General features: G+C 36.7%; 1 protein-coding gene across 1 annotated transcript; it reads right to left on the reverse strand.

Moving 5' to 3' along the window:
- Nucleotides 1–8,738: 8,738 nt before the first annotated feature.
- On the reverse strand, nucleotides 8,739–11,588 carry LOC6053123. The gene is made up of 3 exons (XM_038258005.1): nucleotides 11,319–11,588; nucleotides 9,272–9,427; nucleotides 8,739–9,103 (listed from the first exon to the last, which is right to left on the reverse strand). Exons 1-3 carry the CDS (start codon nucleotides 11,559–11,561, stop codon nucleotides 8,798–8,800), a joined length of 705 nt encoding a protein of 234 aa, XP_038113933.1. The 5' UTR covers nucleotides 11,562–11,588; the 3' UTR covers nucleotides 8,739–8,797.
- Between the last annotated feature and the right edge of the window lie 8,114 nt (nucleotides 11,589–19,702).

The raw sequence follows: 19,702 nt of genomic DNA on the forward strand, positions 1-19,702 counted from the left end.
GTAAATAATTTCAAAACTATGAATGATAGAGCCAAACTTTTTGAAGCAATCGGTTCGTATACTATCGCTTAACAAACGCTCCAAATTTCAACTAATTTGGCTACACCAGTTAAAAGATACAGTAAATAATGTAAACAAAAATCTGAAAAGCACGTGTCACAAGTGTGTTTCGAAAGTAAAATTGTACTACGTGTCACAAGTGTGCACAGAATTCCCATACAAACTAAAATAAGCTCAAATCAATGTTTTAACCGACTTAATCAGTATATTTTTTATAAACAAAGGTTGCATTGCCTTTAGAAAGTATGTATGTACATAAATTTGTGAAAAACAAGAAAAATTTTCCACATTTTCCAACAACATGTATGACGTGTGCACAATCATTTTGATGATAAATTGGTCTATGTCACAAGTGTGTAGGGGAGAGTGGGGAGACTTGATCCCCTTTTTTTGTATCGCACATAACTCTGTCAATTTCTCACAAAACTATGTTCTTTTTGCATGAATTGAAAGCTTAAACATTCAACTATGTTTGGCTGATAAGGGTATTTCATCAGATAAACTCTTCGAATCATGCCAAGCGTTTTAAAAAAATATTTTAAAACGGCATTTTCAAAATGTTAGGGGTCATTTGATCCCCCTTTCATCATTTTGAAGAAATCTTAAGCAAAATGTTTTTTATTCATCCAAACATTTAATTTTCTATAAGTTACAGCAATTTCACATTAAACCTGTACGTTTGTGTTCAAAATATAACAAGTTTAGCATGAAAAATATTTAAAAACTTAAAATTTTCTTTTTTAGACCAAAATTGAGCATGTTTACAAAAGCTGGTAATTTTTGTTTACAAAACTTTTGAAAAATAATTCAAACTGCAGTAAGTTATGTACAACTATACTAAAGGAAACTATATACGAAAACCCAGCCCAATTATTTAATCTTAAGGTTGATTCCAGTGACTGTAAATATGCAGGGATCAAGTCTCCCTAAACGCACTTTTTTAAACAATTGATTGTAAAAATAGTATGACGATAAATTTAACGTCAAATGCGTAAGGGTTTTGGAGTTGATATGTTTATCAAACAATTTACGTATAAAACATATTTTTTTGAATATTTTTTGAGTGTTTTCTATACTTATCAAAACAAAGAAAAAAGATCTCTTGGAAGTTTTTTGCAGCACTTCTTAGAAAAATGTGTGTAACTCAATCTAAACATTTTTTAATTTTTTTATTTGTTTTCTACAATGAGTTTTAGTCAATTTCGCACAACTTTCTAGAACAAAGCTAATTGTTTTACCCACATGCTGACGAGATACAGACTTGGGATCAAGTCTCCCCGGGGATCTAGTCTCCCCACTCTCCCCTATTGCGATATCCGGGAAACGGAAGCGAGTTTCCAAAATTGGGTTAAAGCATCTTGTAGTGTTTGTTAAGTATAGCAAAACGTCATCATTAACTCATTTTCGACCAAAATGGTCTATGTCACAAGATAGCACACAGCTGACGAAATACTGTTAAAATAACAGAAAGTAATATGTATTCTTCTTGCAAATCCATTTTTGCATTAGGGTGTAATAACAGTTTATGTTATGATATCAAAATTTGTTATTGATCTGATATTGGTTGAAAGCCAAAACAACTTGGGAACAACATGTTTTGTGTTGGAAGAATACCGCCAACTGTTATTGGGATGAAAAAATAACAAAAAATAATAACAAATATAACAAATAATAACTTATGATGATTACAAGCAATCCCCTTATGTTTTTATATCTAAATTTTTGTTATTGTCTGCTCTACAACATTGTTTAATATTGTTACACTCTTAAAAATTACCTTGAAAATTACAAAAACACGATACTATAAAAAGATTATTTTTTTGTTAAATATGAAAAAATACCATTCTGCGTTATTGCAGATTTTTAAACTACATTAAATTTCCCTTTAAATGACATATTCCAAATTTTGTACAGTAACAAAATATTTTTTGTGTTTTTTTTCTACGTAATTGGGTACTAAAGCCCTATTTCAATTTTTATGTACAACGGTAAAAAATACGATTACAATAATTTCTGATCATTTTTTATTTTCATTTTAATGCAAAAATATTGACAAAACAACAACTTTTTCTGTCAAGAAGGGCCGTGAAGTTAATTTTAAACAAATAAAATAAAAAAAACCTATTTTAAATCTATTGCGATCGTTCAAATATTCATCTTTTGCGATCGTTTGAAGGGTCACTCAGAAAAATAAGCTTTATCGTTGTGAAAATAATATCACAATTTAAATTTATTTATTTAAATTTTAAGACCCAATTTTGAGTACGCCATCAAATCGGGCATCAAATTTTACATAAAAATCCATCAAAACAAAATCTATCGTGCATTGAGATATGTCAACAAGACAAAAATGCAAGTTTTCGACTACTTTGAAACTAAATCGCAAATCTGATTTTCTGATAAACTAATTATGTTATGTTTGCAAAAGTTTTCAAATATGTTAAAATTTCAAAATATATATAAAAAGCTACAAAAAGTTTGAAAGTATGACAGCTTTTTAAACACCTGCAACTTAGCATTAAAAAATATATCATGCAATAAATCCTAGAGTACAAACCATTTCAACAGAACGACACCAGCAGACACAGCCAAACTCGCTGTCCCGGATGGCGAGCTGACCCTTACCACAACAAGCTTGCAAAACCCACAAAACCCACTTTTATAATTCGTTCAACACTGTTGACACGGTTTGTTGTGCTGTTTTATATGCAGTGCTGTCATCGCGTTTAAAGGGTCTATACTAAAATCAACTTTGTTTGGGCTAGGAAAGAGTTACTCTGTTTTGCATGCATAAGGAATAAAGGGGTGTACATTTTAAACTCTGAAAATATTAACTGTTGCGGAAAAATCAGTTGAAGTTTTAATTGTTATATAGAATGCTTGAAAAAATATTTTCAAAACACAGTGTCATTTTGCCTCAATCACCCTAACTTCCTCACGGTCCAAATGTGATGTAAGTTTGCAAATTGTGGCACAACAAAGTCACACGTGGTATTCCGGAGCCCGCGCATCGGCCACAACAAACAATGTCTGACAAAACACAATATTTAGAACCCGCAGTACCTTCACCCAGATTGGCCTTTTGTACGGACAGACTGCAGCACGTGACCCCCGGGTGAACTAGTTGAGAGTCGTAATCGGACAATAACTTTGAGCGAAAAAAGTGCAACTTGGTTGCAGTTGGGTGATACCAAAGAATGTGACTGCTTGAAGTATTACATCAATTTTATTTGAAAATATCTTCATCTTCAGAAATAATAATAGGGAATAAAGTCACACTTGCTAAACAATTATCTTCAGTTTCATCCCACTTAAATGCTTTTTTTCAGCAAAAAAAAACAACAATTGTTTTATTAGCTCCCCCTTTTGCTCTCATATCGTCGCTGTCGAGCTATCTTGTCACACGTCGATGTAGGGCCAAATTGAATTAGGAACGCCATTTTGTGCAGCTCACAATGCCTCACCTTTTGACCTTCACAGATCCCCAAAATTCAATTACAATCCTTAGATATTCAATCAAAACCGAAAAAAGCCTGAAAATTCACGTAAGTGCGTCAATTGGCCTGAGGCAGAACGCGTTTGACACACGTACAAGCCCAACTACCGTAAACATTTGTAATTACAACTCGGGACTCCGGCACCCAAATTGAACCAAACTTCGGGACAATGCACATAATGGTCAACCAAACAATACGTGTTTGTTATTGTTTACATTGCGTGCTCTCGTTTTTGTTTATTCAAGGTCAAACATTAAAACGAAAAGTAATAATTCTCAATGCTGGAAATCTTTTATGCAACTTGTTGCAAAAAAAAAAACTATTCCATAAACTTTGAATACTTTTCAGATACTACATAATGCACCAATTAAAGCCAAACATTCAACTTTAAATGAGTTTAACTTTGCTTACTTTCAACAATTGACTGTTCTTATTGATGACTAACACGATTTAATGACGTGGTTACTGAAATAACTGCAATCACCCATAATGGACCGTGTGGTCAATCAATGCCATAATTGCTGAGTTTATTTTCAATTCAATCAAGTTTTAATCATTTAATTAAATTAACTGCTGAGCGCACCACATTTGCCTCAACCGCAAAACTCGATAAAATAATTCACGTTGATGCCAAAACCACTTGAAATAACTGCTGCTTGTTGATGTTTACAGTATTGATGCAAACAATAAACATATTTTCCGCCACTCTTGCCATGTAATTGTGGCCGTTGGCGTTCCACTGTAAACTGGACGTTTTGTTTTTTGCCTCTTTATTGACAGCCGTTTTAAGTGCCACCCACGCCACCCATCAACTGTTGTGTTTAAAAATATCATCACTTTGCAGAGTGGCAGTTTTCCCCTCCCATTAAGGGCCGATCGCTAATGAAATTACCTCCTTTTGCAGCTTTTTCACCATATTTTCCGGACGTTAAATTTTTTTTATTCATGGAGGTCGGAGAATGACCTTTTTGCAATGCAGATTTTTCAATTATCGGTTGATAGAAAAAATAATAATAAAAAGCTATTTCTGTTTATAGATTGGCTTTCCGGCTTCGTTCTGTACATGTTTACCTCTCAATATCACTCTTTAAAATTGACTTTACGTGACCTGTTGCTGCTGTGAGTTCAACGTGAGTCCGTGCTTCCGGAGCAGCATCATTTCATTATGGTTTCAGCAGGGCAGACCAGTGTGGCCCGGTGAGCTGGAAAATATTTCTTCATTACCGTTCTATCAAATGAAATGGATCGTGTGCTCGTTTCATGAATATTTAAGTTCCATTTCATTTCTTTTTGCGGAGGTTTTTTTTTTCTTGGCAACGGATTGACCACAGCATCCCGGAGTGAGGGGCCTGGACACTGAAGGATTGCCACCACAACCAGACACTGAGGACGGTCAAGGCTATTGCAAATGGTAGACCGAGACGCTGGAAACCGATTCTGAAGAAGCTTGTTATTGGTCTTGAAGTGGTGAATGAAAACTTCTGCTTGATTTAATTAATTTGAATCGCTGGCTTCTTCTGAACATCGATAGAAAAAAAGTGACAGCTTTTTCTATATTCAGCAATTCCCCACGAAACAGCATGGAAAAAAACAAAAGTGCTCGGATCGGGCTCAACATTTTTCTGGGGGTTCCCTGGCCGAATAATTAGACCCGTATTTTTTTGTTTGGCCATCAGGGTGACCTACGCCGTGTTAGGGTGGTATAAAAAATGGCCATTTTCGTCGATTTACGCAAAAACCACTTTTTTTGAAAAATCATTACTCCTCGCCATTTTAACCGATTTCTTTTTTTCACTAAAACTGCGATAACTTCAAACTTTCAGCGATGACCTATACATGTCTGGGTACCAAAAGTTGCGTCTTTTAATTACAAAAATTTTGGTACCCAAACATTTATAGGTTATCGCTGAAATTTTAAAGTTATCGCAGTTTTAGTGAAAAAAGATGTTTTTTTTTGCCAATTTCGCCATTCTCCAGTTTTTGCGCGCGGCGCTTGGAAAAACACGGATTTTATTTTCAAAAAATCATATCTCGGAATCCTGTTAATGAACTCCTCCCATTTTTTAATATGTTATGTAAAAATGTCCGGGGAATCCGATAAAAATATTTTCAGACATAGGCTATTTGGTCCAGACACCGTCAAAACGACATTTTAAAGTTTCATACGCCCTTTTCATATGTTAGGCTAGATTTTTAAAGCTTCTTACAATTTTTCTTTTAAAGGCCAACCTTTCATTTGCGTATAAGACAATTGAAATCGGTTAAAATGGCGAGGAGTTATGATTTTTCGAAAAAAGTGGTTTTTGCGTAAATCGACGAAAATGACAATTTTTCAGACCACCCCAACACGGCGTAGGTCACCCTAATGGCCAAAGAAAAAAAATACGGGTCTAATTATTTTGGCCAGGGAACCCCCCCAAAAATTTTGAGCCCGATCCGAGCACTTTTGTTTTTTTCCATGCTGTTTTCGTGGGGAATTGCTGTATTATTACGTAAACAGTTTTATTTTCGTGTAGAAAGTTCTTAGATATTATTACTGTTTCGTTTGGCAAAAATCAATTTTTCAACTAATTTTAGATCCTTAAAAAGCAGTCAAGAACTCTTAAATTGAAAAAATATTGGGAAGTTTGACTTCTTTTATGTGACATTGCCAACGTTTTTAACAAATGTCATTTTGTCAGGATAGACTTTGGCTGTGTTTTTTTTTATAAAAAAAAAAAAAATCGGCTCAAAAAATGGGGTATAATAAAAATTCTGATGGAAATTTAAGTGCAAAAATTTAATTGCTGAAATAAATTGATAATGTATTCCTCTGCGTTAAGAATCATCGTTAGCATGTTCGGGTTTATTATAAAATCCGATGCACAGTAACGCAAAAAGTTTTTTCAGCTTAATTTTTGTTTCGTCAAATCTTCAAATGTTTGAATACACAGCAAATAAACTAGTAATCCAGCTGCTTGTAAAAAGCCTGGGTGTAAAATAAATTTTGCATTATATTATGAAATTCTGTGTAATATTACACCCTGAAATATAGAGCCCATCAGTATGGGAAACCTACTTGACCGAAATGTCAAGCTCATATATTGTCCTTACAAATATGGTCGAGCGGGCCAAGGCGCCAGTCCTTACTATTGGTACTGGGTTTGAGTCCCGTCGATTGCAATTTTTTTTGTGTTTACAAAAAATGTACATGCAGCGTGTAATATAAAGTATCTTTTTCGACGAAGGTGATGTGCATGCTTTTGCATGCGATTTTACCATCGGATTTTTTGCTGTGTACTAATGATTGCAAATCAACAGTGGGTTTTCTACGATTTTGGAATCGACTTTTCTTTGTATTTTTTTTTTATTTGGATGAAACTTTGTTCATGCATTCCCGGAGTCAAAAGAAACAATTTAACATCATTAGTTGGTACTAAATGTATGAAGTGCTGTATCCTGAGAAGGGGTTTTCTGATCGATTTGGTGTCTTCGGCAAAGTTCTAGGTTACCTTTGGGAATAAATGGGTACACGTAAAAAATATTTTTTCTGTTTAACTTTTTATAATAAAAAAACAGAATTTTAAAATTTTCATTTTTTATACGTTTAGGCAAAAAAGTTAAAAAAAATCTTTTTCCCCCTAAATTTTCGAACCAGTTTTGAAGGGGGAGGAAAGACTAAAAAAAACTTCTGAGTCATAGTGCTTTATGGTGCAAATTTGGGAGATATGAATGGAAAAAAACGTGCTTATGTGTGGAAAATATTGAAAATTTGATCAAAAAAGTTATTAAAATCATTTTGACAAAAAACTTTTATTGGAGTAAAATCAAATCTGCAATCGATAAGTACTTTACATTTTTTTTAAATAATTTCCATTTTTAAGTTAAAGCTACTTTTAAGGTATACATTTCTAGAGTTTTTTGAAAGGTCCTATAAGCTATTGTATTTCATATACAAACTTCTAGATTTTCGATTTCTGTTATTTTTTTGATTAAAAAAAATAATAAAAAACCTTAAACATATTAGAGCTGGTACTTCGGATATTCAGATAAATTGCAGCGTTAACAATTCTATTAGAAAATGAACTAACTCATACATGCCAGCTTTCTCTCACGATTGTGTAAATTTACAGGTATGCAAAAGACCTTTGATTTTGTATCACACGATTTATGTTCGAATACTATTATCCGAGAAACTATCCGATCCGTTTATTTTTAATTTTTAAATCATTTTTGGGTTCATTAGATATTTGAAAGAGATATTTGAAAGATGATATCCGATTTATTTAAGAAAAATTCTAAATTATCCGGATATCAGAAGTCCCAGCTCTAAAACAAATATTTTTGAAAAGCTCCGACAAATTCCTACAATTTTCTTTGTAAGTAGATAGGGGTATAAACTTTTATCTTTTTAATTTCATATAAGTGGCCTTTGAAAAACATTCCAAAATTCAAGAGGTGAAACAAAACTCAAATTTGCTTGCATTGGTATGTCCAACAACTTTCTAGTAGAGACAAAAAAAACTCAAAAATATTCCTGGAAAGGTAGATTCTATTAAACGTGAACCGCCCCTTATTTTCATCTATGCCATAATGGGAAGGGACAACCCAGATGCAACAACTCTTCTGAAGACACACAAAAGCTCATAATTTTCACATTTTTTCGAAAAATTTTGCGAACAATATAGATAGTTTTTCTTAATTTTGAGATTTGAACCACTATGCATTGCTTTTATTCTCAAATTAAGAAGAATATTTAAAATTGAAATAAATTAGAAACTAGTTGCAAAAACTAGATTTTTTAGCAAGAGTCAAACATTTTTAATCGAGTTTTGCTACTAACTCCATGCAACATTTTTTGCTATTCCGACAAACACTCTTCGAATACGATCTATCAGCGAAACAAAGTATTTTTTTTTTTGTCAATTCAAATATTTTTTAATCAAATTGTGCCTCAGTGAACTTTTTTGAGCTTTTATTTTTTGCGATTGTATACAAAAATCATAATATACTGAAAAAATTCAAATTATGCACGCCATCATTACTACCACAAAACTGATCCATTATGCAATTCACATAACACATTACCATAATTCAAATAATAATTTAACCATGTCACTCTAAAATTTGATCATTGCACCGACAGCACCCATAGGGTGCCAAAATGGTGCCCAATTTGCCACCAAATCCACTCAACGCCGGACCAAGTCACGTGAGTCCCCATCTGGCAAAAGCACATCACATGGCATGGACGGACACGCTCAGGCCATCATCGTCGAGAACCGATGCCAAAACGGTGGGTACTCTGCACGCCACAGCAGGCCTTCTCCTCTTCCTCCTCCGGTGGTGCCAAATTCCGCTCCGATCATTATCAGCAAATTGAACGTGATGTAGGCCAGTGTTGCCAGCGTGCGCACGGTTGAAGTACGGCGACGATGATTGCCGGATTTTCCGCCACCCCCGGTCCAGCTGACGGCCGTGGCAACCCGAATGACCACATAGTTTAGCTCCAGTACCAGGGTGGCCACGTGGAGGAAGTAGTACGGAAGGAGCAGAGTGGTATTTTGCTGTGGATGGAAATATTGTATGAAATAAATTTCAAATTAAAGCCACAGACTTAAAACACATGAAAAAAAAAAACAAAGTGTCACGTCTGATAAGTCTGCGGCTCAGCACTGACGGGCTTGAATCCGAAAATCGACCTCTCCATAAAGTGTACGAAATGGCCAGCTTACCGCGAGCAGTCCCACAATGGCCGCCCCACTGGACAGCAGCATCAGTGTTGCCATCGCCGAGTGCAGATTCCGTCGGACGGCACTATCGGGAAAGTGTCCTTCCGCAGGCCACCGGCGGTGTCGCTTTTGCTTTCCAATTTCGTAGATAGCGAAACACTGCTGATGCGCAAAAGTGATGGAGAATTAATGCGAGCCGGGATGGGGATTAGGAGGGGCGGTGAAGAATTTAACAAAAAAGCTTCGATAATTGGACTATCTGGACAGTGGGTCGTTTGACTAAGTTCTGATTGATCAGAAAAGGTGCAAAACATAAGTAAAAAAAAATCTGTTCAACGATGCGTACATTTATTCAACAATTTTTACAGAGACTGCTTAAAAATCAGGCATACTGTTATTTTCTTACTGAAACTCTAAAACAGAATTAATAAGTATTACTTTTCGAAAAAAGTAATGAAAACATGAACTTTTCAGTATTCAAATGGATGTTGAATTAGTAGATTATGCAACAAGTTGCAAAAAGCTGTTTTCAGTACGATTCGTACATGTGGATCAATCGGACTACGCACTGGACTCACAATCCAGAGGCTGCTGGTTAGAATCCCGCGGCGGGCGCTCTAAGAATTCTTTGTGTAAATATGGGTATCCGGCGCCGTCGCTCCGTGCCGTACTCAAATACTTTGGAGCCAAGGGCGGCGAAGTCCTTGTAGTTAAAAGGAAGACACTAGTGGTTGGTACTAGCAATGGTGGCCGACAGCTATAAAGTCAACTTCGTTTGTACATTTATCCAACTAAACTGAATTAAAAAATAAGACAAGTTTTTTTCCAAAATTGGTCTGGCTTATGAGAACAGTCACACGAAAATTTACCTGAAGTCAGTTTTTCCAATGAGCCAATATTTTCTACACATTATTCATGCTAAAAACAAGACGTTTTTAACTGGCAACAAGCATAATATTACTTTAAACGTAAATGCCAACTAGAACAAGCTGAGTGCCGTTAAGAAGAGCTCTTAGTGCCGATGCATGTCTGCTTGCAAGATTGCACTTCAGATAATCAAAACTTCGAATAATCGATCACAAAAATATTTTCTTTGTTATATTTTTGTTTGTCGAGCATAAGTATGACCCCCATACTACGCAAAAAAGATGGCGGTGATACAATATTGAAAATGCATTTGGTAATTTACTACAATATATTATTTAAATTCGACTAAAATGGGATCACAGGCCAGAAGACAGTACTTTAGAGGATGAATAAAAAACCATATCAAAAGTTCCCGTAGTATTGAACTCTTGGTGCAAATGCCCCTGTTGATGTGTACCGTTAAAAGTAAAAAATACAAAAAAAAAATCATGATTCGATTAACCGAAGTCCCATACAAACTTCTGGACAATCGAATTTCGGATGATCAAAACTTCGGATAATCGAGTCTGGACTGTACTGCCTCCAGAAACATGTAACGCATCATTATGGGCATAATTCTTGACAGAATAGCCCATATTTTTACATAATTTGGGATAATAATTTGTAATATTGGTATTCAAAGATAAGATTTTTTATTTAATATTCACTACCGTTCAGTTATTATTATTAAATGCTCGAGTTTGCACAAAACAAATCCTCGTTTTCATTTATTATTTGAAATATGAGTGGAAATTTTTCAAAACAGAAAAAACATCTTTCCTCCAATAAATCCAATAAAATTGTAATTGTAATTGATTGTTTATTTGCGACAAAGCCTGTTAGTTTACAACTTTATATCAGGTTATGAAGGTAACTTCAAGATAGAAAACAGAGAAAATATATCCAACCAAATCGTTGATAAAATAAAGCTAGAAAATTTATTCAACTAACGATATTTTAAACCATTAAAAAACATAAACTCCACTGTGCGCCCCCACTCTACATAAAAGTCCATGATGTCACGTGTCAAGCCCGGCGCCCGGCAGAAACGATGATGGAACTCTCTGAACGGGGATCCATCGGGAAACGCGAGACCGGGTGAGATAGAGCGAGATAGCGATAGGAGACAGTCCGAGTGGCTTACCGCTTCGACCACGTTGATCAGCACGGCGTACCACTTGATGAATAGAGCCGTCCGCCACGAATTGTTTAATCGTGCCTCGAACTGCCGACGGAACGTAAAGTGACCGGGTGGGGGTGGTGGTCCCCCGGTGACACCGACGGAGCCAGCAGCAGCAGCGGTCAGAGTTAATTGGTGCTGATCTAGCGGCATCAGCACGTTCCGGCGCGATGCGGAACATGACCACGATCGGAAACAGCTGGACATTGGACACCGACCCGGAAGCAGTGGAGGGAGGTTGGGAAACGGGGCTTTTTTGTTCTTTGTACAATTGGCGAGGCGCCAATTTTGTCACAAACCGCGGGGAAGCAATTTATTCGATTCGATTAATTACAATGGAACGGGTAATTTAATTTATGTATTGACGGATGGGTGAATAATGTCGGAAATTTGTACGTGGCTACTAAGATAAAATACTAGTACATATCTGGAGTTGAGTCAGGGGTATTCAAAAACACCCAAAAAGCAAAAAAATGAAAATTTGGTTTATAGGACCTTTTCAAAAAAAAACTCCAGATATACAAATTTAGATTATTTTTTTTTTTCAAAAAGATCCGATAAGTTTTGGGATATCTCATGTTTAAAATGACTATCAATGATGTTTCTGGATTTAGGGTTCAAAAATAGTAAATTTAAATGCAAAAATACACACTAAACACGGAGAAAAAAGAGTTCCCAAAATCGTTCATGAAAGTGGGAACCACGAACAAAGTGTTCAAATTCTATGATACGTTTTTGAAAATCGTACTGCTTCTACAAACAACGCAAAGAAACCCATTTTTTATTGAAACATTCTGAATCAAGATTTTTTTTCAAAAACAAACATGGCCGCCAAATGGCCGATCGGGAATGATGCCTTTCAGAGCCTTAAAGAGCCTTTGAAATAAATTCTAGGAATCTATTCGTCCTATTTGGTAAGAATAATTTCAGGAAAAAAATAGGGTGAAGAAAATGACTACCCGAGCGTATGTGTATTATAGCTAAGTTGCGTTTGTAACGTTTTATTTAGATTTCTATCGATTTGTATTTATAAGGTCCAATTGGTAATGAATTAAACGAAATTCGGTCCTGTTAACGAACAATCAGTCCTCACTTCTGTGGTGAATCATAACCTACTTCACTATATTCCGGAAAAGATCGTGAACTTTTTATTTCCTGGACAGTTATTACGGAATCTTCCTGACCTTCATCTAGTCCGGTTGGTATTGAAGGATTTTCTACTCCAATTGGTTCTGTATCTGGTCCTGATGGTGTAATTTGATTTCCATGATCAGTGTGTTGAGAATCCGGACCGGAATCACCATCAGCTTGATACCCAGGGGGTGGCTCGGTTTGTTCATTTAGATTTTCTTGAGCAGTTTGTGCCAGAGCCAGCTCAGAATCTAGCCCAGATGGTAAATCGTGATTTTCATTCGTTAGATCTGAAGCTTGTCCAAGTTGCGGGTCTTCATCAATTTGCACCTGGTTTGACCCAGATGGTAAATTTAGCTCAACTTCATCAGTTAGTATTGTATCTACGTCAGATTTCTGAACTGGGTCAACTTCAACAGTTTCCACCTGATCTGACCCAAATGGTAAATTTTGATCAACTTCATCAGTTAGTTTTGGGTCAACGCCAGATTTCTGAATTGGGTCAACCTCAACATGAGGGCCAGGTTGTGTGCCTGGATTTAGTTCAGCAGTTTGTTCCTGGTCTGACCTACGTGATATATTTTGCTCAACTTCGTCAGTTAGTTTTGTGTCAACGACAGATTTACGAACAGGGTCAACATCACCAGCCGGGTCAGGTTTCGGTACTGGATCAACTTCAACAGTTTCCACCTGATCTGACCCAGATGGTAAATTTTGCCCAACTTCATCAGTTAATATTGTATCTGCGCCAGATGTCTGAACTGGGTCATTTTCACCAGCTGGGTCAGGTTGCAGTACTGGGTTTGTATCAGCAGTTGGAACCTGATCTGACCCAGATGGTGAATTTGGCCCAACTTCATCAGTTAATATTGTATCTGCGCCAGATGTCTGAACTGGGTCATCTTCACCAGCCGGGTCAGGTTGCAGTACTGGGTTTGTATCAGCAGTTTGAACCTGATCTGACCCAGATGGTAAATTTGGCCCAACTTCATCAGTTAGTACGGCATCAACTCCAGGTTTTCGAAATGGTTCAACTTCAACAGAAGGTCCAAGTAGTGTGGCTGGATTTATTTCAGCAGTTTGTACCTGATCTGAACCAGATGGTAAAGTATGCATAGACCTGTATTGCATCATTAAGGAAACAAGTGTTACGACCCTATCTAATGATCCTAACACCTTATCTGTAACATCCTTTGATAAGCTGGCAACATTCTCGGAACTTTTAAGTGTTTGTTGCAGACGTTTTCGCAGGGTGCATCCTTTACAAAGCTTTCCATTAGTACAACTGCAATCATCTTCCTTTTCACTATCTAAATGTTCGTTCTCTATGAAATGAGAAGAAATATCGAACTGAATCCTGCAAAATAAAACATTTAAATTCAGCAAACAACAATATCAACCTTGCGGATCTTACTCTTGATTTGAACCTACATCAGATTCTTGAGAATCAGATGGACACCCGTTGAAGCCCAACACTCCGGAACGATACTCGAACACGTTCTGTACTGCACTCAGCAGTGGAAAGCGTGACCCCACACATATTCCAGCTGGATCGTCGTAGCTCAGCGCAATAGAGACTCCCTTCAGTTTACATCCAACGCACTGCAAAGCTCTTCTTCCAGCTGAGTTGGAATCGTCGTAGATGAGCTTTACACCGTCCTCGAACAATGAACAATCTTGATTTTGCTGCTCTTCGCAGTGTCGCTGCTGCTCTTCTTGGAGCTCACAGACCTTGAAAGGTGAAATCGTCATTAGAGAGTTCATATGGGAAGCAAAACACGAGCTGCATACATTTCCATACGGTATCAAGTTCGAAGGAGTTTCTCGGTCCACCGAGGAATCTACCAGCTTACCACCGGTTGGGAGTCCGAGAACAATCTTATTACGAGGGAAATTTGCACCCAAAAGGCAGTTGGCCACCGGACCAGAGTACACGCGGGATTCAAAAGCACTCACTTCAATGGAAGCATTCTGGGATGATGGTAGCAGTATGACGTAGTCTAGAACTTCACTCATTGCATTTAGTAGATACGCATGGAGTTGTTGATTGCAGACGAATGAGTTCGAGATCAACACGTGGTCATCCAGGTTTTGTTTAAGCATCTTGAGAAATTGCGCGTATTTGATCTATAAAAAAGGCATTTAGGAAGTATCCAATATCAAGGAACGCTTTCCACAATACATACCTGTTCGTTTTGATCCAGATACTCCATGTCCAAAACCAGCTCAACTCCATCGAAGAGTCCACCCGCCAAACTGGCTTGGACGTTATGAACCGCCAGAATTGGGTCAAAGTTCTCATCGAGCTTTACCTCAACCTGGCGGAGAATCTTAGCATGCGGAGCCCTACCACGAATTAACGCTATCCTTATGGTATCGGAAAAGTTCAAAAAATACTTCGCCAAATCACACAAACCATCGTAACTAACGATGACGTGATAACAATCGTCCAGTTTGTTCTGTATTGCATCACTGATATCTGGGTAGATGCTCACGTGGCACACGATCATCGCTGTAATTTCCACAAACTTGGATTAAATCTAAAACCAACTCTAGCAGATAATACATACGCCTCGGAGCAGAACCTTCAAGATCCAGACATGCCACTGCGCCAACGGTTAAACTCAGCACGAGAAACAGCTTCCACGATTCCATTCAACTACGATTTGATTGCGTCTAATGATGCTTGGAATTGAACCCTGTTCGAATTTATACCACATTATTGGTTCGATAAAACAGAATCTACTTGCTTGAGTGGCATGTCCCGTGATAAACCATGCACGCTGTTGTTTTATCACGGTTTTGGAAGCACACGACGAGATGATAGACTGACCTCGAGACTTGCGGAAGCAGGAAGCACTGTGTGCAGTGTGCATTTCAAATCATATTCCTGTTCCAACTCGACGCCGTCGTGCTACCATGTCGTACGTTTAGAGCGTCCAATTTCCCAGGTCCCAGGAAAAAATATCCCGGGAATTCCCGGGATTTCCTGGAATTAAATATTTCCCGTTTCCCGGGAAATTTGCAAATTTCCCGGGAATTCCAGAAATACAAGCGGAAGTATACATTTTCCTACCTTTTTGGCATCAATGTTTTGAAATCATACAAAAAATAATAATAAGAGAACCTTAATTGATTTTATTCATTTCAATCTACTGTTCAAATGAAAGTTAATAACAGAGTTACAACTACGGGTAGACACCAATGCTTTGCTATACCGTCAGTGGGGGTGACTATGGGTAAAAAAAACGATACACCTCTTGTAATTTCTTAATAATAAACTCAATTTAAATAACATCAAAAATCTTTCAACGTAGATTTCTGGAGTTTTTTTTTTTTAAGTCCAATAAACCAAATTTTTATTTTTTGCTTTTTGGGTGTTTTTAATACCCCTGACTCAAGGCGGGTTTAAAAACACCCAAAAAGCAAAAACTGGAAATTTGGTTTATCGGACCTTTTCAAAAAAAAACTCCAGATTTGTTCTTAAATAGTTTACTAACATTTTCCCAAAATATGGTGGATTTTGATGAACACTACCTTAAATGCCAATAATTTGAAAATTGACCCAATAGTGGGAGCTAATGACACATATGGAATAATTGAATAACCCTATAATCATCATTTTCGTAATTTTAGTAAACCAACTTTTCAAAATATTCAAGATTTGATCACAACTTTTTGTTTAAGTACTTTGAATAATGCATCTACCACGGTCAGTATGATTTTATACAATTCTGTTCGTATTCAATTCATTCTCTTCATTCTGCTTAACGGTATCAAAAAACCAGTGAAAACCAGTAAAATCGAATTTATAAACAAAAAAATTGATTTGCTAAGGTGTTTTCGAGTTAAATACCTAAAAATATGTTTTTGCCTTTCTTACTAAAGAAAGGTATAGGTTTTACTTTAAGGCTGGACGTCATTTTCATCTTCGTAAGTATGTCGATTCAGCATGAATTTTAATCGGAAAAATCGCCAAAAAATCACACTGCATCGATTTTTGACGCTCTATCGATTCACCTTGACAGAACTCGTCTATCTAGAACCCTCGAATTTTGAGAAAATAAATTTCGTGGAGGTCGAGTGATGTTCGTATGTGGTAAAATTTTGCAAAATTTTGTGTCGCGCCGTTCTCAGCTCCCATAAATCCGATTTCGATTCTTCTAAATGCAGATGAAAGCTAGTGTGCTGAACCTGGGCGAGTTGCCGCGCAAATTTCGTTTTCAGATGTGGCCAGACTTTTCCAGAAAATACACAGTTTTCAAATGAAAATATGGTCAAAATTTGTCATTTTCATTTCTTTTATTTATCTCAAAAAATACATTTTTCGAGCTCTACAACCTCCCAAATTTTCATCCCGATTCATAATTTGGTTCTCGAGTTAGAGCCGTTTGATTAACCTACCATAAACAAAAAAATCCCTTAAAAAGGTAAAAGCCCACCTGGTGACCTTTGCCAACATTTTTCGTTTCTAATTTTATTCGAAATTTCTTTCTACATTCATAGTACAGACCATGAGTGAGCATCTGAAACAAATTTGACATCTATCGGCAATCCGGATCAATTTTTAGAACGATTTACTTTTTGCCTTTCTTACTAAAGAAAGGTATAGGTTTTACTTTAAGCCAGGACGCCATTTCCATCTTCGTAAATATGTCGATTCAGCATGAATTTTAATCGGAAAAATCGCCAAAAAATCACACTGCATCGATTTTTGACGCTTCGTCGCCAAGTCGACAAGTTGTCAAGTTGAACTTCGAATACTGGCGCGAGAATGCTGGCGCATATATGTTTTGCTCGACTTATACTCGTTTGTAGTAGGTTGTCTACCGATGTTTCGTTCAACATGACATAGGATATTCATCCTGCTACAATCAATTTGTTTCCCGTTTGCCAAGAGAAACATTGCATTGCTCTATACACGGAACAAAAACCGGCATGCGGATTCGGAAAAATATTGCGATGAATCCGAAAACTATGCTCGTTTCCGAATTCATCGAAAATGTTTTCAATATTGAAAGAATTGTTTCCGATATCGAAACAAAATGTTAGCAATATCGCAAACATCATGTTTGCGGTCCTTTTGTCTGTGCAGCCCGCCGCAGCCAATGCGTTACGAGCTGTCAAAATCAGCCAAACGCAAAACATAAACAAAAGTCGCTCGTCAGATTTCGATAAAATTTGATGTTCATTTTTGCTTTCGAGTTTGTTGTTAATTTTAAAATCAAGTTTGAAATTTCCGTTTTCAATTGTTCAGTTCGTTAAAAATGCCCTACGTTCCGCATCGGCCAATCTATCGGGACTTCCGCAAGGTACTGCAACTTTTACGGGATGGCGAAACCTTAGCTTCAACGGGCCCGCAACTACAAAGGTCACGGATTGCCGGTGGTTTTTTACGATTATGGGGGCCAATGGTGTCTGGAACTTGACCCCCAACAAAGGACAATCCGAAGCGTAAGGGCAGCCGAGTCCCTCTACTGGACCAATCCGTGCTGGAAATCTCACAGAAGATTTTTGACGTGTTCTGCAAAATAGAACGGCAGCAGCAACGAAGAGGCAGCCCCCTTCCCCCAACGGAAGGAAATACACCCTGAACCCGAAATCAACTCGAAGGATGATGTGACATTCGGGGAAAGAAACTGCCAAACATGTCCGGTTGACCAGCATTTCCGGAAACGATCGCAGCAGGCGAGAAAATGCAAGCAGGAAGTTCGGCAAAACTGGTCCGCGCCGTTTGTTTTATCGCATTTTCACCTGCCAGCAGTCCTGAAGTGAGTGCTTTGCAAGAGAGGCATACTTACGCGATGGCATGAAGGACTTTGGCTACCGATTCAGGAAGTACCGCGGGGATAAAATGCTGTACGGTAAGTTTGTGTATGTATTACTCAATTAAATCATTTTTATTCAAACCTAACCTATCTCCGCAGAAGAATCTTGACGTGACTGCGGACCAAACTGACGGAAGAACGGGCGGTAATGTGCATCGTGCCGCGGAAGCGCACACAAAAAACTCCAAGGTATTCACGATCGGACCATCGACCAACTGTGACCATGATGGAACATTTCCCCCGCGAATTGTTACTGCATAGGACCTAAACACGAAATGAGAGGTGGCCACCTAGCAGGACAGGCAGCAGGCTGCGGTCGTCTTCAAGAAGCTGGAACCGACTCGGACCGGTTCAACCTTTCAAGGTAACTTGGCAGGAATAGTTGAATCAGCAAGATGTTTAAACTATAATTGATTCATTTCAGCTCCAAAAACCAGCCACTGTCCCCGGCCACCGAAACTCTCCGCCGCTTTCCCGGTACATCACAATGGACATATCTCAGAAGGATTCTCCAGACTTGTTGCGTCAACCGAAAGGAATCTTCGCCGGGAAACTCCCGAAATCACAGCAGGTGGTTCGCGAAACTCCAGGCTGAAGCGCCGGGTCAGAATATCATGGGCGCATTATGCTTGACACCAAAAATACAAAAAAACTAACATACAACAAAAAAACAAATAAAATACGAAAATACAAGCATTCAAATACACGAATACAAAAATACTAAAATACAGAAATACAAAAATACAAAAAAAATAAAAAAATACAAGCATAAAAACATGCAGGCATATACAAATACAAAAAGACAACAAAAAAACAAACGTGCAACCATAGAAAACAAAAACAAAAAAAAAACAATACAAAAATACAAAAATAAAAAAATGCAAAAATACAAAAATACAAAAAAAAACAATACAAAAATACAAAAATGCAAAAATACAAAAATACTAAAATACTAAAATACAAAAATACAAAAATACAAAAATACAAAAATACAAAAATACAAAAATACAAAAAAACAAAAATACAAAAATACAAAAATACTAAAATACTAAAATTCAAAAATACAAAAAAAAACTAAAATACAAAAATACAAAAATACAATAATTCAAAAATACAAAAATACAAAAATACAAAAATACAAAAATACAAAAATACAAAAATACAAAAATACAAAAATACAAAAATACAAAAATACAAAAATACAAAAATACAAAAATACAAAAATACCAAAATACAAAAATACAAAAATACAAAAATACAAAAATACAAAAATACAAAAATACAAAATAAAATACAAAAATACAAAAATACAAAATACAAAAATACAAAAATACAAAAATACAAAAATACAAAAATACAAAAATACAAAAATACAAAAATACAAAATAC

Source organism: Culex quinquefasciatus, chromosome 2 (assembly GCF_015732765.1).
Source record: "Culex quinquefasciatus strain JHB chromosome 2, VPISU_Cqui_1.0_pri_paternal, whole genome shotgun sequence".
NCBI lineage: Eukaryota > Metazoa > Arthropoda > Insecta > Diptera > Culicidae > Culex > Culex quinquefasciatus.